The sequence below is a fragment of the Phyllopteryx taeniolatus genome, unplaced genomic scaffold (genome assembly GCF_024500385.1).
Source record: "Phyllopteryx taeniolatus isolate TA_2022b unplaced genomic scaffold, UOR_Ptae_1.2 contig_24, whole genome shotgun sequence".
Lineage (NCBI taxonomy): Eukaryota > Metazoa > Chordata > Actinopteri > Syngnathiformes > Syngnathidae > Phyllopteryx > Phyllopteryx taeniolatus.
The window spans coordinates 1,890,143-1,908,040 of NW_026903162.1; the positions used below are offsets into that span (position 1 = coordinate 1,890,143).

Below are 17,898 nucleotides of genomic sequence, written 5' to 3' on the forward strand. Positions count from 1 at the left end.
AAGGTGGCTTTCGCCGCGAGTTGCCGACTTATTACCGTAATGCCTAGTATGAACAAAATTAGGGGCGGCTAGCTTGTTTGCTACTTTACGAGTGGAGGCTGGCTTGACCGGCACTATATACCTACTGGGGGCGTGCCTTTAGCATCCTCCTCCATGTGCACCCTTCCCCCTTTACGTCGGCATGCTGTCCTCAGCCAGGTCCACTTTTCCTCTTTATAAGCAGCGCGTCGGGAGGAAATGCTCCCAGTCAGTCAAGCGGATCGCTCATCACACAACAACATTTATAGATTTGGGAACTCGGTGCACACATAAGGCGCGCCGCATTATAAGGCACCCCGTCCATTTTGGAGAAAATGTCCGACTTTTAAGTGCGCCTTATGGTCGTGAAAATACGGTATTGTATTGTGTTGGCACGTCAAGTCAGCACTAAGTTGCTGATTTAATGTGGCTTCAACTACACTAATATTTAACTTACTGCTTCATGTTGATGACATTATTCTGTAACTCGTGTGGCGTTCATTACCAAGTAACGGGTACGGTTAAGTTGATGCTTTTTTTGTCGTGTGGATTATATTATAAATTATATTCCTGGCACTTGGCTGCTGCCAAAAGGAACTAAATGTTACTTTTTTTCTGAGTTACTTTTGAAATCAAGCAATCAGCAAAGTAACTAAGTTACTTTTAAGCTCAAGTAATCAGTAAAGTAACTAAGTTACTTTTTCAAGGTAACTGTGGCAACACAGGTCCTGAGTTGTTTCACACATGTAGATGTAAATACCATGAAATGAAAGCTGGAATTCTGAACTTTTGTCTCATATTCATCTTTTGATCTGAACCCAAATGTCTTCAGTATTCAACAAAAACAAAGGAATTGACCTTGCCCTTGCAATACTTTTGGAGGGGACTGAAGTTCAAGCTATTCTAAACCATCCTAATTTCCCTGATTGATTGGTAATGGGAACAGCTATTTTAATCAACTTAAAGGTCCCCTATTTTGGCTATTTAGACCTCCATAGAGTGACTCTCTAACTTGAAATTAGTATAAAAGTGTCAATTTCATTTTAAAAAAACACCTTGGTTTTGTCATGAGCGTCCAGAAAAGGACCCTCTGAAAGCTACTTCTGTTTGACCCAGTTCTGTATCCGCTTTGTCCATATTTGGCTAAGACTGCCCCATGTCCTCTGATTGGTTGGCTCTGTGTAGAAGACCCACTTGTGAGAGCACACGTGTTTGCTATGTTGACAGCGCTGGCTTGGGAGCGGAAAGGGAAGGCAGAGATCTTCGCTAGTGAGTAGATAAGCTCAAGAAATTCGAATGACCTGATTTCAGGGCTCCCGGCAGAAAAACGTCTGGAATTCAGAAATGGATGGATGATTTTAATTCATATTTCACGTTAACTGAGGCACCATAGAGACAATATTCCATACCAAATACTAGTAAAAGTTGGTTAAGCAAAAAACAGCAGCTCTCTGGTGTTGGTTTGTGGACAGTCATGTACATTAGTAAAATATAGTACATTTTCAACATCAAGAGCTATTTAATCCTTAAAAGGGATGTTATATGCTGCAGACTATTAATTATTATAAATCAGTTTATTTGAAAGGGGACAATGCAATTTCATAAAACACATTAAGTACACATGGTTAAAAAAGCCAGAATTAGCCAGAAGGCTAGTTTTCATCTGTAGTCCCCTGACCATGATGTAAAAAAGCAGTAAAATACATCTACAAGACAATATAATACAGGATACATAATCAAAGACTTACTAAACTATTAAGAGAGAATAAAACCACAAATCATTTGATCGTAACAAAAAACAAAAAAAAAACATCATAACATACTTGTCTTTTAGTGTTGGCAGCTATACTGCATTTCATTACGATATTTTATGATTTTTCTTTTTGTTTTGTGTTGTCTCTTGTAACCAAAACACTGCACATTTCTCTGGTGGAGGAAACTTCAGTGCGGTTAGGAGGATGTAAGCCTTTTGTTTATCTATCGCCGCACATCTAATTGGGCACCTTTTTTTGTTTAATTGTCAAAGAACACAGATTTTTCACAACACGCATACGTGTTCTGCATTGCATCCTTCTTATGAACTGAACTTCACGCGCAATGTTCTTTTCCTTGACATTTCCCAAGTCCCAAGTCAAATCCCACTAATTGGGCTACCAGCTACCAATTATAGGTTTAATCAGGAACATTCCGCCAATTCAATTGGACCTAAGCTGCCCATCCGCCAACAGTGCCAGCATCCACTTCGCATGGACGCTGTTGAAGGTATTTATCCAGTATTTGAGTCATTACCCAACGCTGGGCTGATTGTGCCGTGAAAACTTTGATCTCAAGGTCAATCGAGGGAGTTTGTGGTTGGGAAGCTGTTAATTGTTTCGGGACGAATTCCGTCAAATATTAACTGCTTTTTGGTTTTCCAGAATTTTTCTTTTTTTGTTTTGGTATCTTGCTAAAGTTAGCATGGGTGAGACCGTGTGTCACTTTATCAAAAGGGGGGATGGTGTCTAAAGTGGTTTGTTTTTTATTTCTTCTCTTCTTTTTGTTTGTTTGGTTTTGTTTTTGGTTTTGCCTTGTTTTGTGCTCTAGAGTACTTACTGAAATTCTTAGGTGATACTGGCATACAGTCAGCAAAAATACATTTTAACTGGCCTGAAAAACAAAATTTCAAACCCCAGACTTTAGACGAAAAATCTAATGATGATACAGATGTTATGTTTTGGCATAAGTTGCAGGTCCTGGATCAGTAATTATGCCTAACTGACCGTGTCATTGGCATCCCTTGTAACAAAAAAATGCTGCGGCAGATTTTATCCAACGGAGGAAAGTCTTTCGATTGCCAGACTACTCAAAAACCTTCACTCGTTAGCCACATGACCTTGTGTTGACACAGACACAGGCTTTTGGGGAAAGGAAAAGTACCTAGCTGGAGCTTTTATTGCACCTGAATTTTTTTAATGTCTACAGCAATTTTTATGTATTTACATTGAGTAATGTTTTCATTATCAGTCTCCAGGATAATGATAATATACAAATGTTAGATTGGTATAATGTTGATAATGGCTAATGAGTTAAACAATATTGACTCTACACTGATAATGTATATAATGAAATAACGATCAACGCGCTTACAAAATAGTGTTTAGATATGGTGGACATGTTAAAGAAAGAATTGAAGTAAGGGGTAGTAGCATATCCATCCATCCATTTTTTTCCGCTTATCCGGGGTCACGTCGTGGGGGCAGTAGCTTTAGCAGGGAAGTCCAGACTTCCCTCACCCCAGCCACTTCGTCCACCTCTTCAGGGGGGATCCCAAGGTGTTCCCAGGCCAGCTGGAAGACAGTCTCTCCAACGTGTCCTGGGTAGTCCCTGTATCCCTTGTATCTGGGATCTTGTTCTTTTGACCCACAGCTCGTGACCATAGGTGAGGGTAGCAACGGAGATCGACCGGTAAATTGAGAGCTTTGCCTTTCGGCTTAACTCCTTCACCACAACGGACCGATACAAAGTCCACATCACTGCAGACGCTGCACCGATCCGCCTGTCGATTTCCCGTTCCATTCTTCCCTCACTCGTGAACAAGACCCCAAGATACTTGAACTCCGCCCCTTGGGGGAGGCTCTAATCCCCGAACTGGAGAGGGCACTCTACCCTTTTCCGACTGAGTTCAATGGTCTCAGATTTGGAGGTGCTGATTTTCACCGCTTCGCCCTCGGCTGTGAACCGCTCCAGACTTGGAGATCACGACTTGATAAAGCCAACAGAACCACATCATCTGCAAAAAGCAGAGATACTGAAGCCACCAAACCGGACCCCCTCTACGTCCATAAAAGTTCTTAACAGAATTTGTGAATTTGTGGCCGCCTTAGCGGGTCCAACCCTCACTGGAAATGAATCCGACTTACTACCAGCCATTCGGACCAAACTCTGACACTGGTCGTACAGGGACCTAGCTGCCCGTATCAGCGGGTCGGTACTCCATAGTCCCGAAGCACCCCCCACAGGACTCACCGCTGGTGTCCACCAACGGTTCAGAGGTTGCCGCCACGACAGGCACCGACCACCTTACGGCCACAGCTCCGGTCCTCAGCAATAGAGGCATGGCCCATAGTCCACTCAGACTCAATGTCCCCTACCTCCCCATCATGCCCTTCCAGGTCTCACTGTCATTGCCCACGTGAGCATTGAAGTCCCCCAGCAGTCCCCAGTGCGAGCGCTCTCCAGCACCCCCTCCAAGGACTCCAAAAAGGGTGGGTACTCTGAACTGCTGTTTGGTGCATATGCACAAACAACAGTCAGGAGTCGTCCCCTCACCTGAAGGCGAAGGGAGGCTACCCTCTCGTCCACCGGGGTGAACTTCAATGTACAGGCGCCAAGCCGGGGAGCAATAAGTATACATACACCTGCTCGGCGCCTCAAACCATGAGCAACTCCAGAGTGGAAGAGAGTACAATCCCTTGCAAGAGGACTGGTACCAGAGGCCAACCCGTGTGTGGAGGCGAGCCCGACGATATCGGGTCGGATCTTCTCGACCTCACACACCAGCTCGGGCTCCTTCCCTGTCAGAGAGGTGACATTCGACGTCTCTAGAGCCAGCTTCTGTAGCCGGGGATCGTATCGCCAAGGTCCCTCACCGTCCAGCTCACACTGCACCCGACCCCTATGGCCTCTCGCACAGGTGGTGAGCCCATGGGAAGGAGGACCCATATTACCCTTTCGGGCTGTGCCCTGGCAGGCCCCATGGGTGCAGGCCTGGCCACCAGGCGCTCGCTTTCGAGCCCCACCTCCAGGCCTAGCTCCAGAGGGGGGCCCCGGTGACCCGCGTCCAGGCAAGGGAAAACACGATCCAATACTTTTACTCATCATAGGGGTCTTTGGAGCCATGCTTTGTCCGGTCCTTCACCTAGACCTGTTTGCCATGGGTGACCTTGCCAGGAGCATAAAGCCCCAGACAACTTAGCTCCTAGGATCATTGGTACCCACATTCCCCTCCACCATGATAAGGTGACGGCTCAAGGGGGGGGGGGGGGGTTGTAGCACAATTAACCAAAATTGTTCTCAGAATTTTATTACAATACTTGCTTTCCTCTCCCAACAGCTTTCTGACAGATTACAATTAGACCTCAGAACACATGGTAGCTACCACCCACAAATAAATACAGGAAAGTCAATTAAATTAGGTCAAGTATATATTAGACTTCACACCGATTTTATCAGCCTGATCGGTATCGGCCGATAATTAGCATTTCTGCTAATGGCTTTGTCATAATTCGCCGATCCGATCAGCTCCGCAAAAGACATTTACTCCGTGTTGCCATCGTGCACAGTATATTTGAATCCAAAGCTAGTTTATTTTTAGCCTTGTTGCGTGCCTATTGACATAGTACTGTAACTATCTGACGGCCAATAAAGCTATTTAAAAAATAAAAATATTTTTAAAAAACATGTCGGCGGTGTGGGACAGACAACAGGTAATGCAGACTACAAGACAAATTTGCTCTTTCACGATTGCACTATGTCAGACGACTGCAATAAAATCTTGTATTCCGATACCACCGCATCCCATTTTTTCACGATTATTGGTCTTTATCTTGTCAAATGCGACCGCAAATACTCGTTACCGTGGCGACGACAACAAGTGCGGATCCAACCGACTGTATTATAGGGACAAAATGGGGAAAAACGTGTGTCGGTGGTCACCGGTGCACAGGACAGGAGAGGATGTTCGTTCAAGGCTTGGTTGAGGTATGTTCACATACGTTTAATACATTACGGCTCGCAAGCAGGCAACCAAACGTTATGTAGCCTAGCAAGCTAGTGCTAGCACTAACGGTTGGACGTAAACGTGCCACCGTTCTGTCGAATCATGCGCTAAAGTTTCGGTCTGGGTGAAGTAATTTAATTACAGTAAGTTAGCACCCATTATTTCTGTCATGTAATGTTGGGTTGATCTGACTGATTAGAATATGCGATCTGACTAGAGCAGTGATTTCCAACCTTTGTGGAGCCGAGGAACATATTTTACAATTGAAAAATCTCAGAGCACACCAACAAACAAAAATGTCACAAAAATTGGATACATTAATTACTGTATGTACTTCCTGCCATCTAATAGAAGACCATTCATTTGTTCTGTCTGTCACTATGCCTCACTGGCATAAATAGATGAACAAAGATACATTATTTATTGTAAATATAATTTTGTGAGCAATTAAGTACAGAACTATATACTGTAAATGAACAGGTCAATTAAATAGACACATTGCTCCATCTTGTGATCGGATCGGTGATAGGTTATCGTTTTTTTAAACTCGCTGATCGGCCCCAAAAATCCTGATCGTGTAAAGCCTCGTATATATGAGGAAGCGTGTGCCCCCTATCGCTTTTACAGATTGTCTTTACAGGCACTCCAATGTACCGGATCCATTCGAGTGTACCGAAGTCTGCCGATGGACACACGAATCATTCAGGTATTGCACATCATCGACTAATCAATTTCAGGAAACAAGTCCAGTCAGCACTCCCAGGGGCGGCCGACAGACTCCTGCATGTCATCAAACCCGGTGACTTCGTGCTAAGTCTTCACAAGGTTTTCACACACTGTTGCTTGTATTTTGACCCATTCCTCCATGCAGATCTCCTCGAGAGCAGTGATGTTTTGGGGCTGTCAATGGGCAACACAGACTTTCAACTCCCTCCAAAGACTTTCTATGGGGTTGAGATCTGGAGACTGGCTAGGCCACTCCAGGACCTTGAAATGCTTCTTACGAAGCTATTCCTTCATTGCCTGGCCGGTGTATTTGGGATCATCGGCATGCTGAAAGACCCAGCCACGTTTTATCTTCAATGCCCTTGCTGATGGAAGGAGGTTTTCACTCAAAATCGAACGATACATGGCTCCGTTCATTCTTTCCTTTACACGGATCAGTTGTCCTGGTCCCTTTGCAGAAAAACAGCGCCAAAGCAGGATGTTTCCACCCCCATGCTTCACAGTAGCTATGGCATTCTTTCTCCTCCAAACATGACAAGTTGAGATTTTACCAAAAAGAGATTTTTGCTCACTGTTCTTGTGATAATTTTGACCCCACGGGCTGAGCTCCTGCTTGAGGGACATTATCAGTGGTCTTGTATGTCTTTCATTTTCTAATAATTACTCCCACTGTTGATTTCTTCACACCAAGCTGCTTACCTCTTGCAGATTCAGTCTTCCCAGCCTGGTGCAGGTGTAAAATTTTGTTTCTGGTGTCCTTTGACAGCTCTTTGGTCTTGACCATAGTGGAGTTTGGAGTGTGACTGTTTGAAGTTGTGGACAGGTGTCTTTTATACTGATAAGTTCAAACAGGTGCCATTAATACAGGTAACGAGTGGAGGACAGAGGAGCCTCTTAAAGAAGTTACAGGTCTGTGAGAGCCAGAAATCTTGTTTGTAGGTGACCAAATTTTCCACCATAATTTGCGAATAAATTCTTTAAAGATCAGACAATGTGATTTTCTGTTTTTTTTTTCCTCTCTCATTTTGTCTCTCATAGGTGAGGTACACCTATGATGAAAATTACAGGCCTCACTCATCTTTTTAAGTGGGAGAAGTTGCACGATTGGACCAGTTCACATTCGTCCAGGAGTGAAATGAATGACACCCTAGGTGGCCACCGTGAGTTTGTGGGAGAGGTACCTATCTCTTACTGTCTATCTATAGCTCTTCCCTGGACTTGGGTGGCAGTCTTTGCTATAATGCTTTGCACTTATGATCTGTGTTGCGTTTCTTGTACTATAGTTCACATCCAATTGTCTGGTCCCTTTTGGTGGTCCTTTTTAGTCTCTCGCATGGTTGGCACTGCATTTATCCACTATTCACAGGTGATCTCTGACGACCCACTGACAAAGTCACCCGCTACTGACCGGCATTTTCCAGACCTTTCCTCTCAATGACTCATATTCCTCAGTCTAACTTCATTGCATGATTGACTTCCAAACCCGTTTATGAAGGATCTTCTTAGACCTAAGGTGTGAATTTCTAGATAATTGCGAGGTTGTTTTGTAAATACGTTATACTGTTATATCGTTTTGATTGCTTCATCCTATTTTAGTCATTATTGATTACATAATCCATCCATCCATCCATTTTCTGAGCCGCTTCACCTCACTAGGGTCACGGGCGTGCTGGAGCCTATCCCAGCTATCATCGGGCAGGAGGCGGGGTACACCCTGAACTGGTTGCCAGCCAATCGCAGGACACATACAAACAAACAACCATTTGCACTCACAGTCATGCCTACGGGCAATTTAGAGTCTCCAATTAATGCATGTTTTTGGGATGTGGGAGGAAACCGGAGTGCCCGGAGAAAACCCACGCAGGCACGGGGAGAACATGCAAACTCCACACAGGTGGGGCCGGGGATTGAACCCGGGTCCTCAGAACTGTGAGGCTGACGCTCTAACCAGTCGGCCACCGTGCCGCCTGATTACATAATGTTTAATAATTTTCCTTGTATGTTTAATAGTTGATTATGTTATATTATCAAAAGGGGGAGGGCGGGCTCAGCTGGAAAATGTATGTTTTATGTGACCTGGATTGTTTTGGCAACTCCCTGTTTTCCTCCTCCTTTCGGATCCTCTGCAGGTACCCATTCCCATAAAGATAAGTTTCAATACAGCAGGACGAAAATAATTGTGTGAGAATGTTGTGGGAATGAGAGGGGTGCATTTCTTTTTTTCCCACCCCTTTCTTCTTCTGTCTCTTTCCCTTCTTTATAATGAAGGTGATGTTTTGGTTGATATTCAGTAAGGGGTAACAACTCATTATGACTTTTACCTTTTCCTCTGTTTGCAAAGATTCCTCTCTTTCTTTCTTGTAATAAAAACCCACAAAGACAAGATTGCTTCCTTACTTATTCTGTCAGAAAAAGATTTCCCGAAACACAAAAACACTAAGGACCTGCGGCTGTGCATTGTGGCTGCTCACAACTCAGGAAAGGGCTATAAGGCCATATCTAAATGTTTTCAAGTTCCAGTGGTCTACAGTGCAAAGAAGTATTAAAAATAATACAAGGCGTCCCGCACGATGGAAAATTTCAGAGGATGTGGTTGAAAGCCAAACGTGATCCCTGTGCTGGCCAGGACGATAGATCATGAGAGAGATGTAAAATAATCCAACTATCACCATCTAAGCATCACTGGTGAATCTGGGCTCTGGTGGTGGCAACAGTCCAACGGACACTGCACAGTGCACACTGCTGGGTTCTACGGACGCAGACAAAGGCAGATACCACTTCTTCAGAAATGGCATAAAAAAAGCCCACTTGGCCTTTGCCAATTTCTGGTCTCCTGTTTTATGGTCTGATGAAAAAAAATGTGGCGGCACGGTGGGCGACTGGTTAGAGCGTCAGCCTCACAGTTCTGAGGTGCGGGGTTCAATCCCCGTCCCCGCCTGTGTGGAGTTTGCATGTTCTCCCCGTGTCTGCGTGGGTTTTCTCCGGGCACTCCGGTTTCCTCCCACATCCCAAAAACATGCATTAATTGGTGACTCTAAATTGCCCGTAGGCATGACTGTGAGTGCGAATGGTTGTTTGTTTCTATGTGCCCTGCGATTGGCTGGCAACCAGTTCAGGGTGTACCCCGCCTCCTGCCCGATGACAGCTGGGATAGGCTCCAGCACGCCCGCGACCCTAGTGAGGAGAAGCGGCTCAGAAAATGGATGGATGGATGGATGAAAAAAATGTTTGCTTGGCTACAGTGCTGCATCCTTTATTTTGCGGGAAAAATAAGATGGCTTCAACCCTAAGAACACCATCCTCACTGTCACAAAAGGTGGTGGGAACCCCAACCTAATGCTTTGGGGTGTTTTTCAGGCAATGGACTAGGAAACCTAGTCACAGAAAATGGCACCATGAAAAAAAGAGTAATACAGGAAGATTCTCAAAAACAGGTAGTCTACAGTTAAACGTGGCCCTGTGCACCAGTGGACATTTCAGCACGACTGCAACCCAAAACACACTGCAAAAGTGGTGAAGAAATGGTTAGTGGACAAAAATATTGTTTTGTAGTGGCCCAGCCAGAGTCCTGACTTGAATCCAAACATTGAATCTATGGAGGGAGCTAAAGATCAGGGTGATGGCTAGAAGACCCTCCAACCTGAAAGCGTTGGAGATCATTGCTAAAGATGAATGGGGAAAAACATCAGTGGAGACATGCAAAAAGCTAGTCAGGAAGCATTTCATTGCTGTAATAGTTGATGAAGGTTTCTCTATTGATTTTTAGAGAAGGGTAGGAATAATTTTGGACATGCCACTTTTTGTTCAAATGTATATAAAATCCGATAATTTTTTTCACAATGATGACTCTTGTACATCGTCCTACAAAGTCAAAAGTTGCCAGGTGTATATATAATTTCGGGCTTGACTGTATGTACAATTATATTATATTTAACTTTAACGTACAATATACAAAAAGAAATTTACATTTATTTGTCACTGCTTGTTTTCAAACATTTATACAGGTAGTTTGTATTTTTCTTTTATGTGCAATATATTTTAAAAGGATTGTTTGTAATTCGGCGGCCGACTGGTTAGAGCGTCAGCCTCACAGTTCTGAGGACCTGGGTTCAATCCCCAGCCCCGCCTGTGTGGAGTTTGCATGTTCTCCCCGTGCCTGCGTGGGTTTTCTCCGCGCACTCCGGTTTTCCTCCCACATCCCAAAAAAATGCTTGAATTGGAGACTCTAAATTGCCCGTAGGCATGACTGTGAGTGCGAATGGTTGTTTGTTCCTAAGTGCCCTGCGATTGGGTGGCAACCAGTTCAACCGCCTCCTGCCCGATGACAGCTGGGATAGGCTCCAGCACGCCCGCGACCCTAGTGAGGAGAAGCGGCTCAGAAAATGGATGGGTGGAAGTTTGTAATTCAATTTTAAAAAAGTCCCTTTTTGTCATAATTGCTCAAGGTGTCAGTATCAACCGGACGAGTGATGTGTTTAAAAAAAAAAAAAATGTAAATTTAAAAAAAGCCTTTTCTGGCCCACCTGGTACCTCTAATATGATTTTTAAGAGAAACCTGCGCCCAAGGAAATTTAATCAATCACAGACAGAAGGCATGACCAACAAGGTGTCAATCTTCGGCCTCGCAGGCACACTCATTACACAGCTTTGCAAAGTGGGCACACCCCCGTAGCCTTGTGCTGACCTGCAATCTTGAGCTTTGCTGAAACTATGGTGGAATTTCACTTCCAGAAAAAAATTAAAATGTACATCCTTCATTTGCCAACAACTGGGCATAAGAATAGCAAACCGAGCTCAGGCAGCTGAGAGGATTCAGAAGCGAGGCAGAATTTGCAACATTTCTGCTCAACAAGTACATTATCAACTCTTTTTGATTTTTGACTGCACATTACCAAAAATTAAACATCAAACCAATAACATTTAGTGTTGTAGTAACACTCCATTACGAATACGTCACACTACCAACATAGCAGCCGTGGCTAACATCAGCTAGTTTACAATACATGCCACGTACAGTGTACATCTTGTGCACATAAGTGAAGGCCGCTTTCGTCAGAGACTCGAGGAAGTGAAGAAGTAGTCAATTGAGGCTACATTCTAATCTTTTAAAACTGTAAACTTCCCTTTTATTGAATAATTAATTTAGTACAGTTCATTTGCTATAGCACAGTGTTAATGTTCAAACAGTGCATAATATTACAATGATTTATAACATTATTCATTATAGTTTAGGAATAAGACATCTGCCTTGTTTTTTATTTACACATGGGCCTACTATAATACCGTATTATAATGTTGGTCACATTCACTGCCATTGACGGCTTTAGAAGTCAAATATCCATGTTAACTGGGAAGGCTGGCAGTGAATGGGTTAAGGTGGTATTTGGATAGTTAAGTATTTGAAGTGGTATTTTGTGTAAAAAGTTTGAAACTCCCCGGGTTAAGGCAAAAAACAACTTCAGACATGAAAACTATTCTGTTCTTAACTGACATTAACTTAACTGATATGTCCCAAAACAAGATTGGCTATAACTTTTGACGATGATGACTCGTGTTGATGGGTTGCTTCTTAAAAGGATGCATAGCAGCAGTCATGTTACTTTGCCATTCATTTTGTTTAACACGCTACCGCGGTGCTAAAGTTTCTACATGATTTGATGACAGGCAACGTTTGTCGCCGGTTCCTGTACCTGTTCGAGCAGATAGACGAGCTGGTCTCTGGCCAGTCTCTTGAGCAGAGAGAAGTCAGGCAGCTCCGGGGAATCTTTCCTGCCACTGTAAGCCATTCTGCCGAACCAAATCTGCACACGTATCCACTGTTTACAGACATACAGTATAATTAGCATTTAAAACAGTGAACATGTAAAGCGCATCTTTTGATACGAATAAAGACGCAGAGCAGACAAACCTCAGAGCAGTGGCTTCCCCCCTTGCTAGCTAAACCACCTTAATGCTAAAAACAAACTCTTCAAATAGCATACTTTCTTTGGAAAATAAGATCATGATATTCTTATACCGACGCGGTTGCATACGATTACTGAAGCTGTGATTACAGGTTGGAAAACACAATCTGAAGGTGTTTAAGGATGATAAAATGGATAATTTTTAAAAATATTGACCTCCGTCAATGTCTCAGCCTCTTCTTCCTCTTTCAAGTTACTTGTTGTTGGAAAATGAAGTGTATACTCCCATCTACTGGAAAATAATTTTTAAACTCTCTTCCAAATCCTCACACCCTTCCTGACTGTGACAGTCCCGCTGGGAGTGAGCAATGTGTCCAAAAACAGTTTCCATTTCTCACTTAAAATGCCGTCGACAAAGTCTGTTAGTTCCAGAATTGGCCGCTGTTGTACTGGCGCTGTGGCGCAATGCAAGCAGAGAATGGGACTGACGTATTTCCGTGTCTTCTTATTGTTCTTTTTTGTTGGCGGGTGGCAGGTATCGTTCAAGATGCATTACCGCCATCTACTGTGCTGGAATGTGCATCAGAGTACGTCAATACATATGTACAATACTCGGGAGCAAAATAAATCAATAAAAACCAAATAAACTTTAGACTATATTCTCTTTATCAATCCTGTTTCATTTAAAAACAGAAACAAAGCTTTGATCTTAAGTTCTTCCGTGTTGAGTACATTTCTAAGATTAAATACTGGAACCCCAATTTTCTTCAACTCATCTCTGAGCCTCCCTCTACTTATTTCATACCTTTGACAATAACAAATAACCTATTCAACATTCTCTTACACTCCTCAGTCACACAAACCTGTTCCATGCTTCGCAATTAAATGCATTGTCCCATTTAGTCCAGTATGTCCTAATCTTAATCTTGTTACAATTCTTTGTTCCCTTCTGTTTCTACCCACTTCCTTCATGCCCCCCACCGTCTGCTGTATTTTATAGAAATGCCGTCCTGTGTGATCTCCATTCCAAAGTTTTTGCCATTCTGTTTTGATTATGTTTTTAACATAAACCTTGATCTCAACCATACCAAAAGATATCCCCAACCATTATTTCTGTTTAAGTGCTTGTTTTGCAAAATAATCATCTTTTTCATTCCCCTTTATTCCTTTATGTGCTGGAATCCACATAAACCTGACGCTCATCGTGTTTTTTTTAAAGGACACAAATGCTGATAACGAATCTGAACAGACTATAACAACCAACAGTAATGCCATCATGATTGCAAGCAATTCCACTGTATATACTGCTAAGTGATCTGATGTCTGTTCCTGAATGTTTATATTTAAGTCTGGGAGGACACATGCAAATGCTGTTCTTCCATTCCCAATATCTTTTGAACCATCAGTAAAAAACAGTAGTGTACAATGCATGTGTTGTTCTGAGTCTCTGTTCGACTACTCCCTCCGAGTTTCCTTTTCCTTTATCACTGTGTACTCTTTCTTGTATATGAAAGGAGGGTATATCCAAAAGGGTGTTGCTGTATGATAAATTGCTGGACTGTATCCATCCATCCATTTTCTTTACCACTTATCCTCACTAGGGTCGCGGGCGTGCTGGAGCCTATCCCAGCTGATTCTGGGCGAGAGGCGGGGTACTCCCTGAACTGATCGCCAGCCAATCGCAGGGCACATAGAAACAACCAACCATTCACACTCACATTCACATCTACGGGCAATTTAGAGTCCTCAATCAACCTCCCACACATTTTTGGGATGTGGGAGGAAACCGGAGTGCCCGGAGAAAACCCACCCAGGCACGGGGAGAGCATGCAAACTCCACACAGGCGGGGCCGGGATTTGAACCCCGGTCCCCAGAACTGTGAGGCAGATGTGGTAACCAGTCGTCCACCGTGCCGGCTGCTGGACTGTATGTTTTTTGTTATTAGTCCCATTCGATTCGCCAATTTATTTTCTGTCCACCCATAACAATCTATTTTGGCTTGGCCACTCTCCCAATATGGCTGAAAAACCTTCCCAGCTGCATGCTGTTTATCTTTGTGCCTCTGCAATTTTGCCCAGTAGTTCAACATAAGCTGTTTCAATTTTAATTGCAAAGGCATTTCTCCCATCTCAACCTGTACTGCATTAGCTGAAAATATCATTAAAGGACCACAACATAATCTTAATGCATAGTTTTGCATGACTTCTAGTTTTTTCAATCATGCTTTTGCTGCCCCTCTATAGACCAGGCTTCCGTAGTCCAATACTGATCACATTAAACTAACATAAATGTTTTTTAACGCATTTTTGCTTGCATCCCAATCTGACCCCGTAAGACTTATTATATTTAAAACCAAGGTTGAGGAAAAATGCAAAATATTTGTTCTCAACCTTATTTATATGCTCACTCCATTTCATCGTTGATTCAAATACAACACCTAAAAATCAAACAAAAAAATTAACACCATCTAATTGTTTCCCATACATCTTTACTGACACATCTTTTATCCTTTTCCTAGTAAACAACACTACCTTTGTCCTTTCAACAGAAAACTAAAATCCCCATCTATATGACCATTTCTCAACTATCCCAATCGCTTTCTGGATCTTATCTTGGATAAACTGAATATTATTGCCTCTCTTCCATAACGCTCCATCATCCGCAAACAGTGACTTTCCTATATTCGGGTCGATTTCTACAAAATAACGTCATTAATCATGATAGAAAACAGCAATGGACTGATAACACTCCCGAGGTGTGCCATTTTCCACTTTATATGCAGTCAATAAAGTAGTGCCCATCTTAACTTGAACCTGCCTGTCCAACAAAAAGTCTCAGATCCAATTAAATATTCTTCCATTAATCCCCATTTTATACAGTTTAATCAATAACCCTTCCTTCCATACCATATCATATGCTTTTTCAACATAAAAAACACTGCTAGTACTGATTCTTTGTTGGCTGCACTTTTCTATTTCATTTTCCAGTCAAATTACCAGGTCCATTGTTCCCCTTCCTTTCCTGAACCCACTTTGATACGGTGATATGAGTCCTTGCTTTTCTAAATAATAATTTTGTCTATTTACTATCATCCTTTCCGTAACATTCCCTATATTTAATGTATAAGTGCAATGGGCCTGTAACTTGCTGGATTTGTGAGGTTTTTCCCTGGCTTTATTATAGGTATGACCATTGGTTCATACTCTTTTTTCTCTCTCTCTCGTTTCCCCTCTTCTATTAAATTATTAGAACGATGAATATCTTTAAAAACCTTTACCATTATTTGTGATTTGTCTTTATTTGATAGCCCTACTTTATCTCCTTCTGTATTACTGGATATTTTCTTTCTTTCCGGCCGCCCCTCATCTTTCTTATCATACCCCACACATCACTCATTGGAGTTGTTCTTCCAATTGAGCCACAAAATTCCCTCCATTTCCCTTTCTTTGCTTCTTTGATTACTTTGTGCCTGTGAATTTTTAATATTCTTAACAGTTTCTACAAGTTATGCTTTCTTCGTTAATGTTTATAGGCTTTATTTTTTTCTTTCACTACGCTATTACATTCTTCTGACCACCATGGCACCGCTTTTCTTTTCATTCTCCCTTTACTTTCTGGTATTGCTGCTTTGGCCGCCTTTATTATCATCTCCCTAAAATTCTTATCAATTACTTTAATACCTGCTTTAACATTTATATACCCGCTTTCCTTTTCACACAAATATAACCCCAATTCCAATGAAGTTTGGACGTTGTCCATCCATCCATCCATTTTTTGAGCCGCTTCTCCTCACTAGGGTCGCGGGCGTGCTGGAGCCTATCCCAGGTGTCATCGGGCAGGAGGCGGGGTACACCCTGAACTGGTTGCCAACCAATCGCAGGGCACATAGAAACAAACAACCATTCGCACTCACAGTCATGCCTACGGGGCAATTTAGAGTCTCCAATTAATGCATGTTTTTGGGATGTGGGAGGAAACCGGAGTGCCCGGAGAAAACCCACGCAGGCACGGGGAGAACATGCAAACTCCACACAGGCGGGGCCGGGGATTGAACCCGTTGGACGTTGTGTTAAACATAAATAAAAACAGAATACAATGATTTGCAAATCATGTTCAACCTATATTTAAATGAATACACTACAAAGACAAGATATTTAATGTTCAAACTGATCAACTTTATTGTTTTTAGCAAATATTCATTAACTTGGAATCTTATAGCTGCAACACGTACCAAAAAAGCCGGGACAGGTGGCAAAAAAGACTGAGAAAGTTGAGGAATGCTCATCAAACACCTGTTTGGAACACCCCACAGGTGAACAGGCTAATTGGGAAGAGGTGGGTGCCATGATTGGGTATAGCTTCCCTGAATTGCTCACTCATTCACAAGCAAAGATGGGGCGAGGTTCACCTCTTTGTGAACAACTGCGTGATAAAATAGTCGAACAGTTTAAAGACATTGTTCCTCAACGTACAATTGCAAGGAATTTAGGGATTTCGTCATCTACAGTCCATATCATCATCAAAAGGTTCAGAGAATCTGGAGAAATCACTGCATGTAAGCGGCAAGGCCGAAAACCAACATTGAATGCCCTCAGACGGTACTGCATCACAAACTAACATCAATGTGGAAAGGATATCACCACATGGGCTCAGGAACACTTCGAAAAACCAATGTCAGTAAATATAACTCGGCGCTACATCCGTAAGTGCAACTTGAAACTACTATGCAAAGCAAAAGCCGTTTATCAACAACACCCAGAAATGCCGCCGGCTTCTCTGGACCCGAGCTCATCTAAGATGGACTGATGCAAAGTGGAAAAGTGTTCTCTGGTCCGATGAGTCCACATTTTTGGAATTGGTTTTGGAAATTGTGGACGTCGTGTCCTCCGGGCCAAAGAGGAAAAGAACCATCCGGACTGTTATGGACGCAAATTTCAAAAGCCAGCATCTGTGATGGTATGGGGCTGTGTTAGTGCCAATGGCATGGGTAACTTACACATGAAGGCACCATTAATGCTGAAAGGTACATACAGGTTTTGGAGAAGCATATGCTGCCATCCAAGCAACGTCTCTTTCATGGACACCCCTGTTTATTTCAGCAAGACAATGCCAAACCACATTCTGCACATGTTACAACAGCGTGGCTTCATAGTAATAGAGTGCAGGTACTTGACTGGCCTGCCTGCAGTCCAAACCTGTGTGGCGCATTATGAAGCGTAAAATACGACAACGGAGACCCTGGACTACTGAACAGCTGAAGCTGTACATCAAGCAACAATGGGGAAGAATTCCACCCACAAAGCTTCAACAATGAGTGTCCTCAGTTCCTAAAGGTTTATTGAAACTGTGTAATAGAAAAGGTGATGGAACACAGTGGTAAACATGACCCATCTTTTTGGGAATGTGCTGCAGCCATAAAATTCCAAGTTAATGATTATTTTCTAAAAACAATCAAGTTTATCAGTTTGAACATTAAATATCTAGTGTATTTG

At 42.8% G+C, this 17,898-nt stretch overlaps 1 protein-coding gene across 3 annotated transcripts in view; it reads right to left on the reverse strand.

The window, feature by feature from the left end:
- The window catches only part of vps33b (VPS33B late endosome and lysosome associated), a 55,379-nt gene extending 42,518 nt beyond the window's left edge, over nt 1–12,861 (reverse strand). The window contains exons 1-2 of one of the 3 annotated variants that reach the window (XM_061764778.1): nt 12,622–12,861; nt 12,193–12,318 (exon numbers count right to left, since the gene is read on the reverse strand). In XM_061764778.1, the coding sequence (XP_061620762.1) occupies nt 12,193–12,288 (96 nt within the window). In that variant the 5' untranslated portion in view covers nt 12,289–12,318; nt 12,622–12,861. Of the gene's footprint in view, nt 1–12,192; nt 12,319–12,410; nt 12,595–12,621 lie in introns of those variants that run through there. The other 2 variants (XM_061764780.1, XM_061764779.1) reach the window with 2 other exon arrangements.
- Nucleotides 12,862–17,898: the final 5,037 nt, after the last annotated feature.